The sequence below is a fragment of the Petaurus breviceps genome, unplaced genomic scaffold (assembly GCF_028583685.1).
Source record: "Petaurus breviceps papuanus isolate PSGF00001 unplaced genomic scaffold, PetGlider_PUasm1.0 38, whole genome shotgun sequence".
NCBI lineage: Eukaryota > Metazoa > Chordata > Mammalia > Diprotodontia > Petauridae > Petaurus > Petaurus breviceps.
This window is the reverse complement of record NW_027186304.1, coordinates 38,019,481-38,039,581: the sequence shown is the minus strand read 5'-3', so window position 1 is coordinate 38,039,581 and position 20,101 is coordinate 38,019,481. Positions and strand designations below refer to the sequence as shown.

At 39.5% G+C, this 20,101-nt stretch overlaps 1 protein-coding gene across 2 annotated transcripts in view; it reads right to left on the bottom strand.

Annotated features, from left to right (window-relative positions):
• Window positions 1–17,398, bottom strand: part of LAMA3 (laminin subunit alpha 3) — a 343,942-nt gene extending 326,544 nt beyond the window's left edge. For both annotated transcript variants that reach the window (XM_069099797.1, XM_069099798.1), the window contains exon 1: window positions 16,904–17,398. In XM_069099797.1, coding sequence (XP_068955898.1) covers window positions 16,904–17,185 — 282 coding nt within the window. In that variant the 5' untranslated portion in view covers window positions 17,186–17,398. The remainder of the gene's footprint in view (window positions 1–16,903) is intronic.
• Between the last annotated feature and the right edge of the window lie 2,703 nt (window positions 17,399–20,101).

The following is a 20,101-nucleotide window of genomic DNA, read 5'->3' as shown; positions in this document are numbered from 1 at the left end:
TGGAAGCACCCACTTTTGAAAAGGGACAGGATCAAAGTAGAGAATAGAACAAGTGGGAGGTGGGATAGGAGGGAGGGAAAAATAGTCAGTCTTTTACAATACATCTACTATGTTATTGTTTTGCATTAGCCACACATGTACAACCTATACTGAACTGCTTGTCCCCCCAGTGGGGGTGGGTGGCGGGGGGGGGGAAGGGAATGAATCTGGAATTGAAAGTTTTAAAATCAAATATTCAAATATATATATGTGTGTGTGTATGTATATATATATATACTATTATTAATACCATCTTACATGTAATTAAGAAAAAAGATATACAGGCACTGAGGCATAGAGATCCACTGGAAAAGTTGAAACAGGTATGGGAGAAAATATGGGAGAGAACAGATTGGAGGTGGGGATATCCTGTGGGACTGCTGTTTTGGGGGGATGGGTGGGGGAAAAACGGGGAGAAAATTTGTAACTCAAAATCTGGTGGAAATGAATGATGTAACCCAGCAGTTAATAAAGCATTTAAATTTAAAAAATTAAATTTATTTACAAGGAATAATTTTTTTGGACATATGATATAAAGATATTATGGCAGAGTGCAGAGTCAGAACTGACTTGTCAGAACAATGTGCATTCTAGTCCTGCCTCTGACATACACTGACTGTGTGACTCTAGGAAAATCACTTAAACTCTCAGTGCCCCAGGCAACTCTCAGGGAATATAACTTGCTGAATAGTTGTTCATCTATGCTGGTAAAAATTTCTTCAGTTGGAACTTCTAACATAAATGAAATCAAGTCTTCTCTCTCCAAATGCTATTGTTTCTTTGGTAAATACTTTATTTGAATGTTTTGCATAAACATTCATAAATTAATTTTGCTCAATAGCTATCTTTCTCTGCTTTGTCCCTCCCTGTTTTGACCCTTATGGGTCATATTTATTTCATAGAAGGAATTTATTAGTGTTTTCTTTTTCTATTAATAGATTAGTTAACAATGTTGAAATTAATTTCCTCCTTAATATTTAATAGAATTTATTTGTAAATTCATCTGATCTAGGATGGGTTTTTTTTTCCTTTTTGGTAGTTTTATCTATGCCTTGTTCAATTTCTTCTTATGAGATTGGATTTTTTTTGTCATTTCTGTTTCCTGATTTGTTAATTTGAGTATTTTAAAGATATTCCAGTAGGAGAGCGAACGTGGCATACTAGATAGAAAGCAGGTCTTAGAGTCAAGAGGAGTTGGGTTCAAGTCCTGCCTCTGACACAAACTGGTTGTTACCCTATACAAGTCACTTAACCTCTCAGTGCCCCAAGCAACTATCTAAGACAAGAAGTGGCAGAGTAGTTGCTGATCTGTATTGATAGAAGAGTTTCCTTACTAGGAATATATTGATATAGGAGTACCCTATATCAATGAAATAGCAAGTTTAGACTAAAAGAAAAAAAGTATTCATATATATGACTAAAAGCCCTGCCATATGAGAGATATGTATATACAAACACATACACATATTTGCATATATGTATATATACAAATAATATGTGTGTAAATATATGCATGCCTATGTACGGTAAATATTCATCCATTTTCTTTAAATTTCCAGTTTTCACTGATGTGTAATAGTAGGAGTTTCTGACAATTCTCTTTATTTCTTCTCTATTCATGAATTCATGAATTTTCCCTGTTGATCTTTCACTTGGCAATCTCCTCTCTTTTTTTTTAAGTCCAATTTTGATCAAATAAACTAATAGTTTATTGATTTTGTTAGTCTTTTAAAAAATAATATTTGCTCAACTATTGTTTTCAATTGTATTTCTGTTCTGAATTTCAAATTTTCTTCTTTTATGCTCACTTTGGGATTGTTGACTTGTTTTTCTAGTGTAAGAGGGTGGGGGGAGACTGTCGAGAAGTCCTCAGAGCAGAAGCCTACTTACTTGCAGCACAGCAGGTGAAGGGTGTGGTGAGTCACCTTCTAGAAGTGCTTGATGAGGTGCAATGCAGGGGTCCTGCCCGATTCAGAGCATGCGCAGGTATTCTGAGACTGCTTCCTACCCTCTAATGGAAAGTCTTTTAATTGACTGGTGAGGGGGTAAGTGAATGTGCATACAAGGGATATGAAGATACCAAATTTCAGTTTCTTCCCTGGTCAAGACCCTTCCCCAAATGCTCACAGAATGAGGACCCATGCCTCACTTGCCACCAGAGAAGAGACTCATTTGTGGATTTTATATGCATACTCAGTACTGGCTGACTTTAACTGGCTGGCCAGTTAAAAGGCTTTCCTTCATCACATAATGAGTGAACAGCAAACAATCACAAAATCCCAGCACATGCTCTGAATTGGAAACAGGGCTCTTCCATTACATGTCATCTGCTTGTCCAAAAGTAGGCTCACTAAATCCTGAAAGTGGGTTTAACTGGAGTCAGGAACATGCCCCGGACCAATTATGTCATGTGGTGATGTCTTAACTTGCTCCTGGATTGGATTGAAGTGAGGCAGAGTTGCACAAAGTCGTCATCCTTACTCTTGATATCCAGTGGCAAGGCAAAAGTCAAGACAACCAGTAAAGGCCCGGGATGCAGTACGTGGCCTTGGCTTCATCAGTATCTGACCAAACGCTAAGCACTCCATAGCACCTGCCTCAGTCGCCTTCATCGCCACCGGAAAAATTTGTTCTCATCCATCACTTTTTTTGGGGGGGAAGTCTTCACATAGCTGGAGTAGACACCCCCCAATCTACTAACCAGTCTGAGGCCTGTTGGTTACCTGCAACCTGGTTTACCTCATTTGCATAGGCCTTTCTACAGGGGTGTGGCCACTGCATTAGCTGCAGCTTCTTAGAGTCACAGTTGAGACTGGGATGACAGGTGGACACCAAAGGTGGATGAGTGGTTCCACAGGTGGATTGAGGTTCCACCAAAGGTGGAACCCTGCAAAGGGCTCACAAGCCCTTACACCAGACGTGCTAGTCCTCCCTGAATACCATACACACCCGGAAGGTCAAGCAAAAACCAAGGAATTTAGGGAGATGCAGAGTTCATCTCAATATAAGGAAAAGCTTCCTCACAATCAGAATTGCACCAGGTGAAATGTCCTGGGATTTCACAATCACAATCTTCTAGTAGAGCTGGGATGACTATTTGTACAGACTGTTGTAAAGGGTGCTCTGGGACTCTGAGGTCACTTTCAAGGCTAAGATTTTATGGTTTCATCAAGTACCAGAAGTTGCCAGTTAGCTATAAATTAGACTGCTTGTTGATGTGAAAAGTAAAAATGTATGTCGGTAACTGAAGAGCTTGAAAATAAATCATGACTTTTATCATTTCCTGATGTTTTATGACAAAATTTTATGTCTACAACTGGGTTTTTATTTGGGACAAATTCTATAAAATTCATCCAAAAGCAAAATGAAGAAAGAGGAGGAAGAAATGACCAGCCAAGTTATTATCTTAATGGAGTCTTTTATCAGTATTTTACTAAATGTTTTGGTAAATGAAAATACACATAACTCAGTATCACATTTAAAAAAGCATTGTTTATATCAGTTAGGTTATCGGCCACAAGGAAGTAGGAAATCAACGTGGAGATAGCACAGAACTACATTTAATGTGATTCTATTATAGTCCAACAGACAAAAGGAACATTAGGCCTGCAATTTATCCGTTCTTGTCTAATCATTGAAATATTCTGCATGCATCTTTCCCAACAAAGTCATTCTGATTGTATGGGTCTTGAAGTATGTTTTATCCATGCAGTGCTTTCCTAGGGTGCAATGAATGCAGGCAATTGTATAGGGCTCTTATCTAACCCTGGCAGAGTCTAAGACAGCAAAAATAAAGGTAGTTCAACTAGCTGGAGTCCATAATACCACTGACCACTCCCACTCATTCCCCCAATCATTTTCTTTTTTTTTTTTTTTGAGATTTTGTTGTTATTGTTCAATTGTGTCCAAATATTTGTTACCCCTTTGGGGAGATTTCTTGGCAAAGATACTAGAATGGTTTGGCATTTCCTTCTCCACCTCATTTTACAGGTGGGGAAACTGAGACAAGTGAGGAAGGACAGGTGAGGAAACAGACAAAGAGGGTTAAGTGACTGGCCCAGGGTCACACAACCAGTAAGAAGTTGGATTTGAACTCAGATCTTCCTGATTCCAGGCCTGCACTCTATCCACTGTGCCACCTACCTGCCCATGAGATTAGGTATTCCTATTTAGTCCAGGCTAGAAATACAGTAGTTGCTTATGGGTTTGGTCACGTTACTGGTCAGGAAATTCTGACCTGCCATGTTCCCAATATGGACCAGTTCACCCTTCCTTAAGCAGCCTAATTCCCTGCCTCTAACCATCCCACCTCCCAGGTTTAGTGGTATTTATCTCAACGGTATTTATCCTTAATGCATCTCAAAACTCCAGAGCTCAAGCAATGTTAGCCTAGAGGTTACTGTACAGGCACACCCCAGCCCAATCCCCTAATCATTAAGGCAAAGGATCAGGGTGCCCTTCCTTCAAAGTCACAAATATACACGGACTAAGGTGACTTTTTCCCACTTTGAAGAGAGTCTCTGATAGTCCTGATTTAGGAATGACAGCATTTCAAAAGTAAAAGGCGCTTCACAAGTCATCAGGTTCAAACCACATCTAAATGGGAAACTCCTTTGGAACATCTCAGACAAGTTGTGATTCATTCTCAGTTTAAAGACTTCCAGTAAAAGGAAATTCACTCTTTCAAGACAATCCATTTTACTTCTATATAATTAAAATGTTAGGAACTTTTTCCTCACCTTGAGGCTAGGTGGTCCCAGGAGTCAAACAAAACAAGTCTAATTCTTTTCTCCATAGTATTTCTTTATTTGAAGACAATTTCAAGATAGCTATAATGTTCTCTCTAGCCTGCTCTTGCTAAGGCTAAGCATACTCTACTTTCAACTGATCCTTTTATGTAATGGACTCAACTTGCCCTCACAATCACAGTGACACTCCTTTGGATGGTCTTCAACTTTTCAATGTATTTCCTAAAACGTGGTGAACAGAACAGAACAAATACTTCATATGTGGTCCAACCAATGCAAAGTACGAATGGACTATCACCTACGGCATGCTGAACATTCTGTTAATGAAACTCAAGATCACATTTGCTTTTTTGGCTGAGCTTTGTCATGATCAGACCAAATTTTAAGCATTGTTCATAAAAATCAAAATTTTCTGCTATCCTGTTTCTGAATGAATTGTCTTAGTGAAGGGCTTCAAGTAGGGAATAAAATTATAGAAAGGATTTCCCCTCAAAAGCCATTTGGACTAGAATTCCTTTATAATGTTGAGATTCAGAGCCTACCATGTCCCACTATTGACTAAATCAAGCAAGAAAGCATTATTAACAGAGGCTGGAGACTTAATTAGCCTCACCCTAGGACAACTCCTTTACTTCTAACCAAGGAGCAATCTAATGGCCCTCAAGTCGATATGGCCCCTTTTTCCTTCTGTTTTATGATATTTATATCATACAAAAAGTTGTTTTACAATCAAAATAACTCAGAGTATTCAGTGGGTAAATCCCTAATATTCAGACAGGGTTTGGCTCCCCATCCCATTTTAAAGTTTTTTTTGTAGGGGCAGTGAGGTAATGCAGTGGATACAACACCCAGCCTGGAGTTAAGATGGACCTGAGTCAAATTTTACTTCAGACACTTCACACTAACTAGCTGTGTGACCCTAGGCAAGTCACTTAACTTCAACTACCATTTTTTTAAATTAAGTTTTTCTTTTAAAAAAAATCTCTAGCTAACCCTTGATCTCTTTATGTTTCAGGTGAAATCAGGATACAGGAAACATATAGGTAAAAAATTAGAGTATATTAGAGTATCTATTACTGAATATGCATGAGGAGGGGATGTTAGGAGAAGAGTGGACCTTTTGAGATAATTTTCTCCATCCTTCCTCTTTCTTCCTCAGAAGCCCAGTGTATTCTTCTTTCCCTCCCTTTTTATTCTTCTTTGAAGATCATTAAAACACAACAGAACCACCCCCCAAGACTTGCAATTTATCTCCCTCTATGATCCTCTAGGGCAGCTAGGCCAGGCAATAGATTTTTGACCATGGAGTCAGAAGACTTGAGTTCAAATGTAACCTCAGACACTTACTACCTGTGTGACCCTGGGCAAGTCAGTTCACCCTGTTTGCCTCAGTTTCCTCCTCTGGAAAATGAGCTGGAGAAGGAAATGGCAAACCACTCCAGTATGCCAAGAAAACCCCTTTGAACATGACTGAAATGACTGAACAACAACAAAAGTTGCCCAGCTGTTCCTCTGCTATTCTCTATTTGTCAAGCTGATCCTTTTAATACAAGTGTAATATAAGACTTTACATTTATCCCTATTAAAATTGACTCCCTCATTCCAGCCTGTGTAACGACGCTGGGGAGAAGGAAGGGAAAGAAAGAGCACTGTACAATTTACCCAATGATGGCCCTTCCTAAGTAACCCAAATCAACTCAATATCAATTCATACGTGGTATGATTACAAAAATAATGAGAATGCCTGTGATTAGCAATGCAAACAAATAGATCTTATCCTTTATAGTGATACTTTAGATATGTTGTTCACATTGAAAGATTACTCTAATGTTGATGATTTCTGAATTTTTCCCAAGTATGACTGAAAAGATCAATTTGTGACCAATAATTTCTTCTACTCTGTAAAAACTCTTTTGTGGGCTACCTGCAGAGATTAAAATACCCAAAGGCAGTGACATGATTTTCTTGGAAAGCCCCTACAGGGATTAATACAGTCTTCAAACTAGATGTTCAATAAAAATTGTTGACTGAAATTTCCAGGACAAACAACTGCTTCTGATATTTGCAGAATCCAGCCCTGTTGGTGACTCTGCTCCTAAAACACACAGTCCAACCAATGCCTTTGTCATAAAAGATTTACTCAGTTTTAATCACTAAAAGTCCAGTTATCAGTTTTACCTTTATAGGGTTTTGTCTTTACATTCCATTTCCCACCCTTTCAGATTGATCTTTCCTTTGCTACAAAGAAAAGCAATTTAGAAAAATTATGCAATACAGAGACATCTGGGGATGTATATAATATATAATATGTATAATATATAATATTTTATGTTAGTAGTAGTAATAGTCCTTTTACCACAAGAGATAATGTGACATTATCTCTTCTCTGGTACCTTCATTGGTTTTTCCCAATTATTCAGTTTTTCCCAATTAGTCAGTTCACTTTACTTTTAATGGTCTTTTCATTTATACAATTTTAGCTGTTGTTTACATTTTTATCATTCTGCATCAGTCCATACAAATCTCACGTTTCTCTCAATTCCTCATATTTTTCATTTCTTACTGCACAATATGCCATTACATCCATATTCATTAAATTCAATAAATGTTCGTTAAGTGCCTACTATGTAGGGAGTGATTTGGAATTGATGGTGTGATATGGGAGACACTGGCACAAGATCACCCAGAATGGGTGATCAAAGGTGTCATGCTCAAAAGAAATGTGAACTAAGGGTGGCTAGGTGGTACAATGAGTAAGAGCGCTGGATCTGGAGTCGGGAGGACCCGGGATCGGTTCCAGGCTCAGATACTTAACACCCACACAAAAAAACTGGCCGTGTAACCTTGGGCAAGTTACTTAACCCCAATTGCTTTAAAAAAAATAAAGAAAAAGAAATGTGAACTGTGCAAATTTAGAGAATCCACTCCAAATATTCAAATGGACTATTTGTGCCCAACCTGTGGTAGAGCATGCCAAGCTCTTATTGGTCTGATACACAGTCAGATACACTGTAACTTGAATCTAACATAATGATGTCACTTTGGTCCTTGTTGAGAACAAAGGACAACACCCAACCAACCAACTAACTATGTGTGTGACAGGCACTGCGCTAAATGCTGGGGATACAAAAAGAGTCAAAAGACAGTCCTTGCCCTCAAAGAGCTTGCAATCTAATGGGGAAGAACAAGATGCAAATGAATATATGCAAAACAAGCTACATACAAGATAAATAGGAAATAATAAACAGGGCAGGCACTAGAATTAAGAAGGGTTAGGGCAGCTTTTCTGCAGGAGTGAGGATGTTAGTTGGAATTTAAAGGAAAACAGGGAGGTCAGTGGTCAGAATGGAGAAGGGAGAACATTCCAAGTATGGGGGACAGCCAGAGAGAATGCCTAGAGTAAGACATGGGAGTGTCTTACTCATGAATAGCCAGGGAGTCAGGGCCACTGAATCAAAGAGCACATATTGTGGACTAAGGTTTAAGAAGACTGGAAAGGTAGAAGGGGGCTAGCTTATGAAAAGCTTTGAATGCCAAACAGAGCATTTTGTATTTGCTCCTAGAGGCAATAGGGAGTTACTGGAGTTTATTGAGGGGAGGAGGGGGTGACATGATCAGTATCATTTTGCTTCTAATTCTTTGTTAGCACTAAGAGCACTCCTATGAAAATTTTTATATAGAAAGACACCTGTATTTCTGTCTTTGACCTCATTAAGTTATATGCCCATTAGTAATATTTCTGGATCAAAGGGAATGGACAGTTGGGTCACTTTTCTTGTATAATTCCAAACAGAAGTTTAAAATTGTTGAACCATTTTGCATTCCCACCAACAGTGCATTACTGTGCCCTCCAACACTGACTGATCTCATCTTTTTTCATCTTTGACAATTTGCCTTGACTTGAGGTGAAATCTCAGAACTGTTTTAATTTGCATTTCTCTATGCTGAATAGAGCTTAAGGCTATTATTCCCCAGTTGGCTACAACAATACCATCTCATTTGAAGTCTACGTCAGGGCTTCCTTAAAAAAATATTTCTTTTGACCACTCTGTTTGAATTTGCCCCCATTTCAACTCATCATACAACAGCCGCCTCAGCCATTCATCTATTCCACATGTCTGGATCAGAAAAACTGCTGAAGACAGACCACATCACTACCAAGAGACTGGCTTTCTTCCAGGACTTCATTATTAGGGTTCTTTCTAACTCTGCTAAGGGCCACTTGTATGTGATGTTGATAATACTCTCCAAAAAGTTTCACATGTCATCCATGGCATTTCTGAGTTCCACAGTCATAGAGAAGACTGGATTCCAGCACAGTTTTCTAAGCCTTTAAATCTGATCTAGAGTTTGGCATCCCATGTGCCTCACTGTCTCCCTGGAAGCACTTTAGGCTTCTTCTTTCAATTCTCCATTTGTTTGTTAACTGGCACCCTGGTCAGGATGAAGCTTTGGTAGCAGGATTCCAAGCTGGCATGTTTCACAATGCAGTCTGCACATTTTTCATATTCTACATTCTACACCAGGCTTCTTTGCACTGTTTCTCCTTTCATTTCCTCCCTATCACCCTTTTCTTAAGGGCTACTTCTAGAACCTCCCATCATTAAAAGGGTACTTGGCTTATCTGTCCAAAATTCAAAACTCTTATCTGCCTCTAGGTCTCTTGTGTATACAGTGTGCAGAGAGTCTTCCTCTGTACTCAGTCTACCTAGTTTTTGGAAATATTCAGGCCCTACTTAACAAATCAGAGCTTTATTGCAACTAAATTGTGCTAAAGGGCTAGACAAGAGTTAATTGAATTTTTAAGAAGAGTATCTAACAAAAATAGGAAATCATTTTTGCATTTGGAGAATATCTGGTTCAATAAATGCATTATTCATGTTCATAATTAATTCAAAACTAATGCACAGTACAATATGGTATGTAAAGAATTATCAGTCTTTAACTGATAAATGATTTACCATTACCTAAATAGAGAAGGCTTCTGTCTGCATCCCATCAAAGATGTTTGGAATATATTAATTGTTTTTTGTTCATGAATATTTTATTAATTAAATAAATTTACTCGAATTTGAAAAATATACATATTTATAATGATTTCTATTTTTAGAAAATGGAATCTGTAGCTTTCCATTTTGAAAGTCTCAACTACATAGAATTTCATTTTCCACTCCATGAAATGCATTTGACCCAGAAAAGTAGAGAGGTTTGATAACATGGGCTGCTATCACTTTTTCCATCACTGGAGTGCCCCTAGTCTTTTAGGAAAATTAACCCCTCTTAAACCATAAAAACCACTTGTTAGCTACAGAAATATTTGTGCTATGTGTCTCTCAGTAGAGTTCCATTACAGCTATGAAAGGATTGTTTGGTTTTCCTATTGACATAAATACTGTAGAAAGTGCTGATAGAAATCTTGATGCTTATTCTTTGTGTGAGCTTGGACAAATCACTTCCCTTTCTGCACCCCCTTTTTTGGAGAGCTGGTTGTTAAATATTTATTGGCACACCCCTTGGCATGAACCTATAGATCACAGTGAATCCATGGAAAAGAAGACTGCATGAAGGGCTTATGCAAGCAAGGAAGAGGGTAAAGATAGGTATGCCTGCATCAAATATGGGCACACATTGCTGAGAGGGCCCCCCTTAGAAATGGAGCAGAAGGTACGGTCAGCAACACACACCTAACTAGGCACATCGCTACAGTATTGACATGCCTAGACTGACAAACTCTACGGGGCTCTCAAAGTTCCTTAGGAAACTACACTTGCTTAAAGAGGCCATGAGCTCCAGATAAATGATTCTCTATAGCAACTGGAAAGAGACTACAGGTCAAGGGGAAGGAGGTTCCCCCCTCCGTGGTTCTGTTGTGCCTTTCTGTGGTGCCAGCAGGAGAAAATCAGTGATTAATTCTCATATCTTTGTAAGCCACATAATAAACAGATTAAAAAAAAAACAAGTCTCTTATAAAGAACCTAAACAGTAAAAAAAAAAAAGTAGAGAAAAAGAAAATCCTCTTTTATATTTGTCTTCTCCAGGTACTGAGTTATAATCTGTCATCCCTGAATCTGAGCTAATGTTGATTTGAAAAAGTGAAATTTATTAAAGGAAAATCATATATTTATTTATGTTACCAGCTGTAAGAATTTGTTTGATCTGAGTTATTTATTTTCTTCATTAACACCTCTCAGGAAGAGATATATTCAAACTAGGCAGCAGATGGTGCAACAGAGGCTCTAGGCCTTGGGTCAGGAAGAGTCCACATCCTGTCTCAGATATTTACTAGCCAAGTGGTCCTGGGCAAGTCATTTAATTTGTCTTCCTCAGTTTCCTCATCTGTAAAATGGGAGTGATCATACCCCTTATCTTACAGAGTTGTTGTAAGACTCAAAGAAGTTAATATTTGTAAAGTGCTTTGCAAATTTTAAAGTGTTAAATTTTTAAGTATAAATTCTAGCCGCCTCCTAAACTCGCCTCATCATTGTCACATGACAATGTAATAAAGGCACAGGGGCTTACTTAGAGAATATTACAGCTGGAAGTTAACACATGATTATATGCATGAGGGTGGTACAGTGGGCAAAGCAGTAGATTTAGAGGCAGGAGACCCGGGTAGAATCCCCTCTGCTGCTTACCACCCCTGTGACCTTGCACAAACCACGTGGCCTCCAACGCCTCCATTCTGGTTTGTAAAATGAGATGGGCTTTAATGTCTCTCCCAGTTCTACACATGAGGTCCCATTACCTTCTCAATAAATAAACATGGCAATAATTAAAGAATTTGCTAATAGTCGTTTCCTTTTATGGATACTAAGTGAAGTCTGATATAGCATTGTCGTCCCAAATCCTCATACCCCACAGTCTCCTGAATCCTCTGAAGCACTGAATCCTCCTGCTACTCCAGCCTCTTGTGACTGCCCACTTTGGTGTGTCTCAGACACAAAGATTGTTCAGCCAGGAAAGGAGCTTCATTTATTCCAAACCTCTTGTCGGCTTTCTATTAGTGTTCCAATGCTCCAAAAGTCCATGTAACTATAATGGGGCAGCTAGGTGATACAGTGGATAGAGTGACAGACCTGGAGTCAGGAGGACCTGAGTTCAAATCTGGACTCAGACACTATGTGACCATGGGTTAGTCACTTAACACTGTCTCAGTTTCCTCATATCTGTAAAATGAGTTGGAGAAGAAAATGGCAAACCACTCCATTATCTCTGCCAAGAAAACCCCAAAAGGTGTCAGAAAGAGCCAGACACACCCACATATATATATATGCATATATATACATATATATTCTTATTGTGGCTTAACACACAGAATCATAAGCAAAGTATAGTGCCTTTCATAAGCTAATAAATTAGTAACCTTTACAAGTCAACTTAAGCTGAATAACAATATATTAATTTGCTAATTGTTCTTTCTTCCTACAGATAATCATTACTTTTCAGCCTCTATTTGTCTATGTGTAGTCTTTGAGGAAATCTTTATTTATCCTTCTATTAGCCCTGAAACTTCAGACCTAAGATACTGTAGAGGAAGATTATCAACTGACTGCGGTGTTTGAAAAGACCACAGTATCAAGTGGGGAATAGATGAACAAGTTATAGTACAGGAATGTGATGGAATACTATTGTGTTACAAGAAATGATAAAGGGGATGGTTTTAGAGAAACCTGAGAAGATTTGTATGGACTGATACAGAGTGAACAGAACCAGGAGATCAACTGAGAACAATATCAACAGTGTCGTAAAGAATGAGTTTTGAAAGATCAGTGAACTCAGATCATCACAATGATCAATTACCATTCCTGAAGGATTCATGATGAAAGTCAGTCATCAGTCAATAAACACTTATTAAGTGCCTACTATTTGCCAGGTACTAAACTAAGCACTGAAAATACAAAAAGAGGCAAAAGAAAGTCCTTGCTCTCAAAGATTTATAATCTAATAGAGGAGACAAGCAAATAAATATGTAAAAACAAGCTATTTATAGGAGGAAACATGGGAAAATAATTTAAGAGGGGGACAGGAGCAGGTAGAGGGCACAGTGGACAGAGTACCAGGGCTGTAGTTAGGAAGATTCATCTTCCTGAATTCAAATCTTGCCTTAGAGTTGTATGACCCATGGCAAGTCACTTAATCCTGCTTGCCTCCAGAAGGAAATGTCAAACCACTCCAGTATCTTTGCCAAGAAAACCCCAAATGGGGTCACAAAAAGTTGACACAACTGAAAACAACTGAACAACAACCAAAGAAGGAGAAAGCATTAGAATAAGAGGTGTTGGGAAAGGCTTCCTATAGAAGATAAGATTTTATCTGGGATTTGAGGGATGTCAGGGAATCCAGAAGGTAGAAATGAGGAGAGAGAGGATTCCAGGCACTAGGAGACAGCCAGAGAAAATGCAATGAGTTTAACAATGGAGTGTCTTGTTCTAAGAACATTAAAGAGAGCAGTGTGAGGATTAAGAGTACATGGTGGGGATTAAGGTGAAAGAAGGCTGGAAAGGAAGGGAGGAACTAGGTTATAAAGGTTTTGAACACCAGAATATTTTGCACTTAATCCTGGAGGCAATAGGGAGCCACTAGAGTTTATGGTGGAGGGGAGAAAAGAGAACTTGATCACATCTGCATTTTAGGAAAATCATTTCAACACTTCAAGGAGTTTGGCCACAAACTCTTCTGAAAGAGAGGCAATAGCCTCAGAGTACAAATTGATAAATAATTGATTGGGACTTGGCCAATATGGGAATTTGTTTTGCTTGATTATATATGTTCTTTTTTTTTTTAAGCAATCCGGGTTAAGTAACTTGCTCAAGGTTACACGGCCAGGTGTTTCTGGGTGGCTACTAAGTATCTGAGCCCGGATTCGATCCCCAGGTCATCCCGACACTGGGGCCGGTGCTCTTACTCGCTGTGCTACCTGGCCGCCCTGATTATATATGTTCTTAACAGCAGTTGTGTTGCTCTCAATGGGAGGAGGGAGGGAGGCTATAGTGAAAAGGAAAAATAGATTTTCATTTGAAAAAAAATTCAAAAATTATAAAATAAAATTTAAAAAATAAAAAGGACCTTGGCTATTGACTCATACAGAACAGGATCCAGCTCCCAATACTCTAATTATGGAGTTGTCATTAACATAAAAATAAGACTTAAAAAATCCTAAATCATGTCTTAACTGTTTTTTTTTTAATATTTCCAAAATACAGTCTGGTACCAGGTAGTTTTGAGGTTGTTTAGTGAAAGTTCAGAGATGTAAAGCAGTTATTTTGAGTTACTTCAGAAGTCTGTTATTTCTGCAAGTGACATAGCCAGCCTGACCCAGAACAGTCACCACTGATTGTAGTAGAAGAGACTGGTGAATTTTGATCCCTCTTCCCTTTTCTTCTCTCCTCCCATTTCCAAAGAGGCAAGTTTAAACCAGCGGCTGCAAAATACCTGACTGGAGCACATTCTAATTTTGCTTCCCCATTCTTGTCCCTGACACAACACTCTCCCACCAGCAACTGCTGCATCCTCTCTTGCCCTCATCCCTGAAAGGAGACAAGACAGCCCAGCTCAGCCTGGGTTTTCTTCATCCCCAACTTTCAGAGAGTAAAGTTCAACACTTCACAATATTCTGTATCTGAAAGTTACACCCTGGCCTAGAAGGATGCCATATGCTGAGTTATCGAAGAAGATCTCTTCCTCTTCTGCCTAGATCTATGAATCAGAGTATAATTAATTTGAATTGTAAACAGCTTGAGGGCAGAAACTATCCCGGCTCTAGCCTTTGCTTCAACAATATTAATAACTCACAATTTTCTAGCACTTTATACTTTTGTTTCTTCAAAGCTACCCTATGAAATATGTCGTGTAGGCACAATTATTCCTATTTCACAAAGAGAAAACTGAAGCCCCCAGAAATGTTTAGTGAGTTACCCAATGTCACAATGTCATAGTAAATGTAAAAGGTAGGATTTGAATGCTGGGGATATTTTTTTAAAATGTAATCCATCGATTAAAAACAAAAAAAAAAAGAGGCAGGGGTGGCTAGGTGGTGCAGTGAATAGAGCACCAGCCCTGGAGTCAGGAGGACCTGAGTTCAAATTAAGCCTCAGACACTTAACACTTACTAGCCATGTGACCTTGGGCAAGTCACTTAACCCCAATTGCCCTGCTCCTCAAAAAAAAAAAAAGCAGTTGGATGGATTGATCTCTAACATCCCTTCAAACTATAATAATAACTCACATTTAGGGAATGCTTTACAAAGTATTTTCCTCTAACCAGCCCTCTGGGGTAAGTTGTGCAAATAACCTTCAAAACTTCAAGACATCCAAGAACAATGTCCCACCATGACCCCTCTACAACTTAATAGACAGTCTTCCAGAGCTGCAGTGACTGAAAAATTATCACCCTGACGCTTACCTGCTGATAAGCCTCTCCAAATTTATCTAAATTGGTCTACATCCATTAATAAAGAAAGTGTTTGGGGCTTAGCAAGATTTTGAGAACCTAAACACCACTAACATAGCCTTGGGCTAAGCACAAAGTGTGCCCTTAATGGAGAAGTGAGAAGTGGGGTAGCCGGAAAAATTCACCCTAGTTCAACATATAATAGATTTCTATTTTAATCATTTTTAACTGGGTTCTAAGGTTGTTACTATGCTGTTGAAAGATTTCAAATATTATTAAGGCCCTCCAAATTTAGTATCCCTAAGAAAAGCCCCAGTTACCCCCACCCTAATTACAGTTCTGACCAGCTTTACCTCTACACTGAAATAAGCATATTTATCCACAGTATAATACACTAGAAAGAGAACTAGATTTGTAATCAGAGGACCCGACTTTAAATTCTGGCTATGCCATTTACTACCTGTGTGAACTTGGGCAAATCACTTAATCTTGGAAATCAGTTTCCGGATGAATAAGAGAATTGGTTGTGGTTCGGTCCTGTTGGACTCTTTGTGACCCTTTTTGGGGTTTCCTTGGCAAAGGTACTGGAGTGGTTTGCCATTTCCTTCTCTAGCTCATTTTACAGATGAGGAAACTGAGGCAAACAAGGTTAAGTGACTTGCCCAGGATCACACAGCTAGTAAGTGTCTGAGGCTGGATTTGAAATCAGGACAGATGAGTGTTCCTGACTGCAGCCCTGACACTGTACCCACTACATCATCTAAATTCATCTTCCTGAGTTCAAATCCAGCTCAGACCCTAGGCAAGTCACTTAACACCATTTGCTTCAGTTTCCTCATTTGTCAAATGAGTTGGAGGAGGAAATGGCAAACCATCCCAGTATCTTTGCCAAGAAAACTCCAGAAAGGGTCACGAAGCTGGAAAGATTGAAAAACCACGGAACAAGAGACTTGGACTCTTATTAGATGATCTTTCCAGCTCCAACTCTACTGACCTTCTAACATAGAGAAAATAAGGCATTTCCCCAAGGTCATCGAACTAAGACTCAAATTCAGCACTCCCAACTTCAAGGCCAGAAAGCTCTTTTCACCAAACCTTGTTACATTCATCTAACCAATGCCATCGACCTATGAACAGGGAGAAAAAAATATCCCTGACGAGGAGGGCCAAGTTTGAAACTAAGCAGGAGACGTTTATCTTGGTTGTCTTGACATCGCCCAGCACCAGCTGTACTTGGGACTTTCTCTAAAAATTCCCCCCAAGAGACATTCCTTTTCTTTGTTGCCTCCTGTCCTCTGGCTCCAAAGACGGAAGGGAGTTTAAGGATTATCTATCCAGCCCAGCACTCTACTTGTACAGAGAGGAAAACAGAGGCCCAGGGAGGTGAAAGGACCTAAGCCACCAAGTCAGAATTCGAACCCAAGTCCTCTGACTTCAGATCCAGTGACCTTCTCCCTAAGGCCAGCCTTCCTTGTTCTCTGCCTCGGGCTGGGGATTTGTTCCCACCTGGTCATCCGCGGCAGCTGGGCGCCCTGAGGGCCCTGAGAGCTGGCACTCACTGTAACATCCCCTCTTCTCCCAAAGGCCTCCAATAGACTAAGTCCTGGGCAACCCTCCCTCCACCCCGTGCAACCTGCGACCTCCACGGGCAACCTGCCGCCTCTCCGGGCAACCTGCCACCTCTCCTCTCAACCTGCGCCTCCCGCACGCGCCCCCGCCGCCTTACCTGGATAGTGTGGCCCGTGGTGGAGGCGATGGGACCCCCCACCAGCTTGCAGTAGAGCTCAGGCCGGGGCCTCGCGCCCCCGGACTCTTCCCCGCAGGTGGCAGTGGCCGAGATCCTAGCCGCCTCGGCCAGGTTGAAATAGGGCGGGTGGAGGCTGAAGCCGGTCTCCGGCTCGGGAGAAGCGTCGGCTGCGGAAAGGGGGGACAGAAGCAGGAGGAAAAGCCGCGGGAGCCACCGGCGCGCAGGAGCAGCCGCTGGGGTCCCCTTCCGTACCCTGGCCATCCTGCCCCGGGGACCTGGAGCGAGTGCTAGCTCCGCTCTGCCTTGTCCAGAGGACCTGGGCAGCGCAGTCTTCCTGCTGTCTCCGAGAGGGGCTCGGTGGTCTTAGTAGCAGCAGCAGCCTCGCAAGCAGCCGCGGCAGCAGCGGACAGAAACCTCTGCCTTGGTCTGCTTTTGTTTTTTGGAGATTGTCCCAGAAAGAAGTGAACACACCCCCCGGTCGTAGGAGGCGGCTTGTGGCGCCTCCCCAGTGGAGCGTGCGGAGCCCATGCAGGGAGAAGGAAGGAAGGGAGAGAGAAAAGAAGGGCAGCGCAACTTGATTCACTAACGGTGAAAACCTGCAGCAGACCAGTCAGGTCACTCTAATTGCCGTGGAAAGGAGAGACTGTGGTTACCTTTGGCATTTTTAAATGAATGGATGAGGAAACCGACCCAGCAGAAGTTTCTGAACAAAGGGAGTCTCCCCGTGTTCATTTCCAGTGCTAATTTTTTTCTACCTGGGGGAGAGAAAAAGCTGGGGCGGGGGGGGGGGGGGGGGTTGTTAATATTTTTCCTTTCCTGAGGCGTTGAGTGCAATGATGCCTGTCCCCTCTAATTTTAAAAAGCCTCTTTTTGCCTAAGGGGGTGAAATGTTATCCCTTGTTTTCAGTGTTTTATATTCTCAGACAACCAAATAAAAATCAGGAACTCAGTCTCCAGATCCCAGGTAAGAATGAAGGGAAAGAAAAATTATGGACCAATTTCCCTAATGAATATTGATGCAAAAATTTTAAATAAAATATTATTAAAGAGATTACAGCAATTTATCACCAGAATAATACACTATGAGCACGTAGGATTTATATCAGAAATATATAGGGCTGGTTCAATATTAAGAAAACTATCTGCATAACTGACCATATCAATAACAAAACTAACAGAAATCATATAATTATCTCAATAGATGCAGAAAAAGCTTTTGACAAAATACAGCACCCATTCCTACTAAAAATACTAGAGAGCATAGTAATAAATGGAATCTTCCTTTAAATGATAGGTAGTATCTACCTAACCATCAGCAAGCATTATATTTCATTGGGATATTGGGATATTGGGAAAGCCAGATGCTTTCCCAATAAAATCAGGATAGAAACAAGGATGCCCATTATCACCACTATTATTTGATATTGTACTAGAAATGTTAGCTTTAGCAATAAGAGAAGAAAAAGAAAGTGGAGGAATCAGAATAGGCAATGAGGAAACAAAACCATCATTTTTTGCAGATGATTTGATAGTATACTTAGAGAATCCTAGAGAATGAACTAAAAAACTACTTGAAAGAATTAACAACTTTAGCAAAGTTGCAGCATATAAAATAAACCCACATAAATCATGAGCATTTTTATATATTACCAGCAAAGCTGAGGGGCAAGAAATAGAAAGAAAAATTCCATTTAAAATAACTGTAAACAATGTAAAATATTTGGGAGTTTAGCTGCCAAGACAAACCCAAGAACTATACAAATACAATCACAAAAACACTTTTCATACAAAGTCAGATCTAAATATTTGGAAAAGTATCAATTGTTTATGGATAGGCTGAGCTAATATAACAAAAATGACAATTCTACCTAAATTAAATTACTTAATAATAAAATAATAACAAAATTCATCTGGAAGAACAAAAGGTCAAGAAAATTAATGAAAAAAATGCAAAGGAAGGTGGCCTAGTCATATCAGTAAATTATTACAGTAGTCTACTGTGCAATAAACCCAAAGACTCCAGTTTCTGGGATAAGAACTCACTATTTGACAAAAACTGCTGGAAAACTGGAAAATAGTATGGCAGAAACTAGACATAGACCAATATCTCATACCATATGCCAAGATAAGGTCAAAATGGGTACATGATTTAGACATAAAGTGTGGGACCATAAACAAATTAGGAGAGCAAGGAATAATTTACCTGTCAGATCTATGGAGAAGAAAAGAATTTATGACCAAATAAGAGACAGAGAACATTATGAAATACAAAATGAAGAATTTTGATTGCATTAAATTAAAAAGATTTTCCACAAGCAAAACCAATGTAACCAATATTAAAAGGAAAGCAGAAAACTGGGAAACAATTTTTACAGTCACTGTTTCTGATAAAGGCCTCATTTTTCACATACATAGAGAAATAAGTACAATTTATAAGAATCAAGTCATTTCCCAATTGATAAAGGATCAAAAGTTATAAACAGGAAGTTTTCAGATGAAGAAATTAAAGTTATCTATAGTCATATAAAAAAAGCTCTAAATAATCATTGATTAGAAAAATAGAAATTAAAACAACTCTGAGGCACCACCTCACACCCATCAGACTGGCTAATATAACAGAAAAAGAAAATTATAAATGTTGGAGAAGATGTGAGAAAATTGGAACACTTGTTGGTAGAGTTGTGAACTGATTCAGCCATCCTGGAGAGCAATTTGGAGCTATGCCCAAAGGGCTATAAAACTGCATACCCTTTGATCCACCAATACCACTACTAGGTCTGTATCCCAAAGAGATCATAAAAAAGGGAAAAGGACCCATGTGTACAAAAATATTTATAGCAGGTGGCAGAGAATTGGAAATTGAGGGGATGCCCATCAATTGGGGAATGGCTGAAGAAGTTGTGGTATGAATGTAATAAAATGTTATTGTGAAAAACCTGGAAAGACTTACATGAACAGATGCTGAGTGAAGTGATCAGAGCCAGGAGAAAATGTCCACAGTAACAGCACCATTGTGCCATGATCAACTATGATAGACTTAGCTCTTCTTAGCAATATGATGATCCAAGACATTTCCAAAAGAGTCATGACGGTTATACACACATATATATATATGACATGTTATACACATCCAGAGAAAGAACTGTGGAGTCTGAATGCAAATTGAAGAATATTATT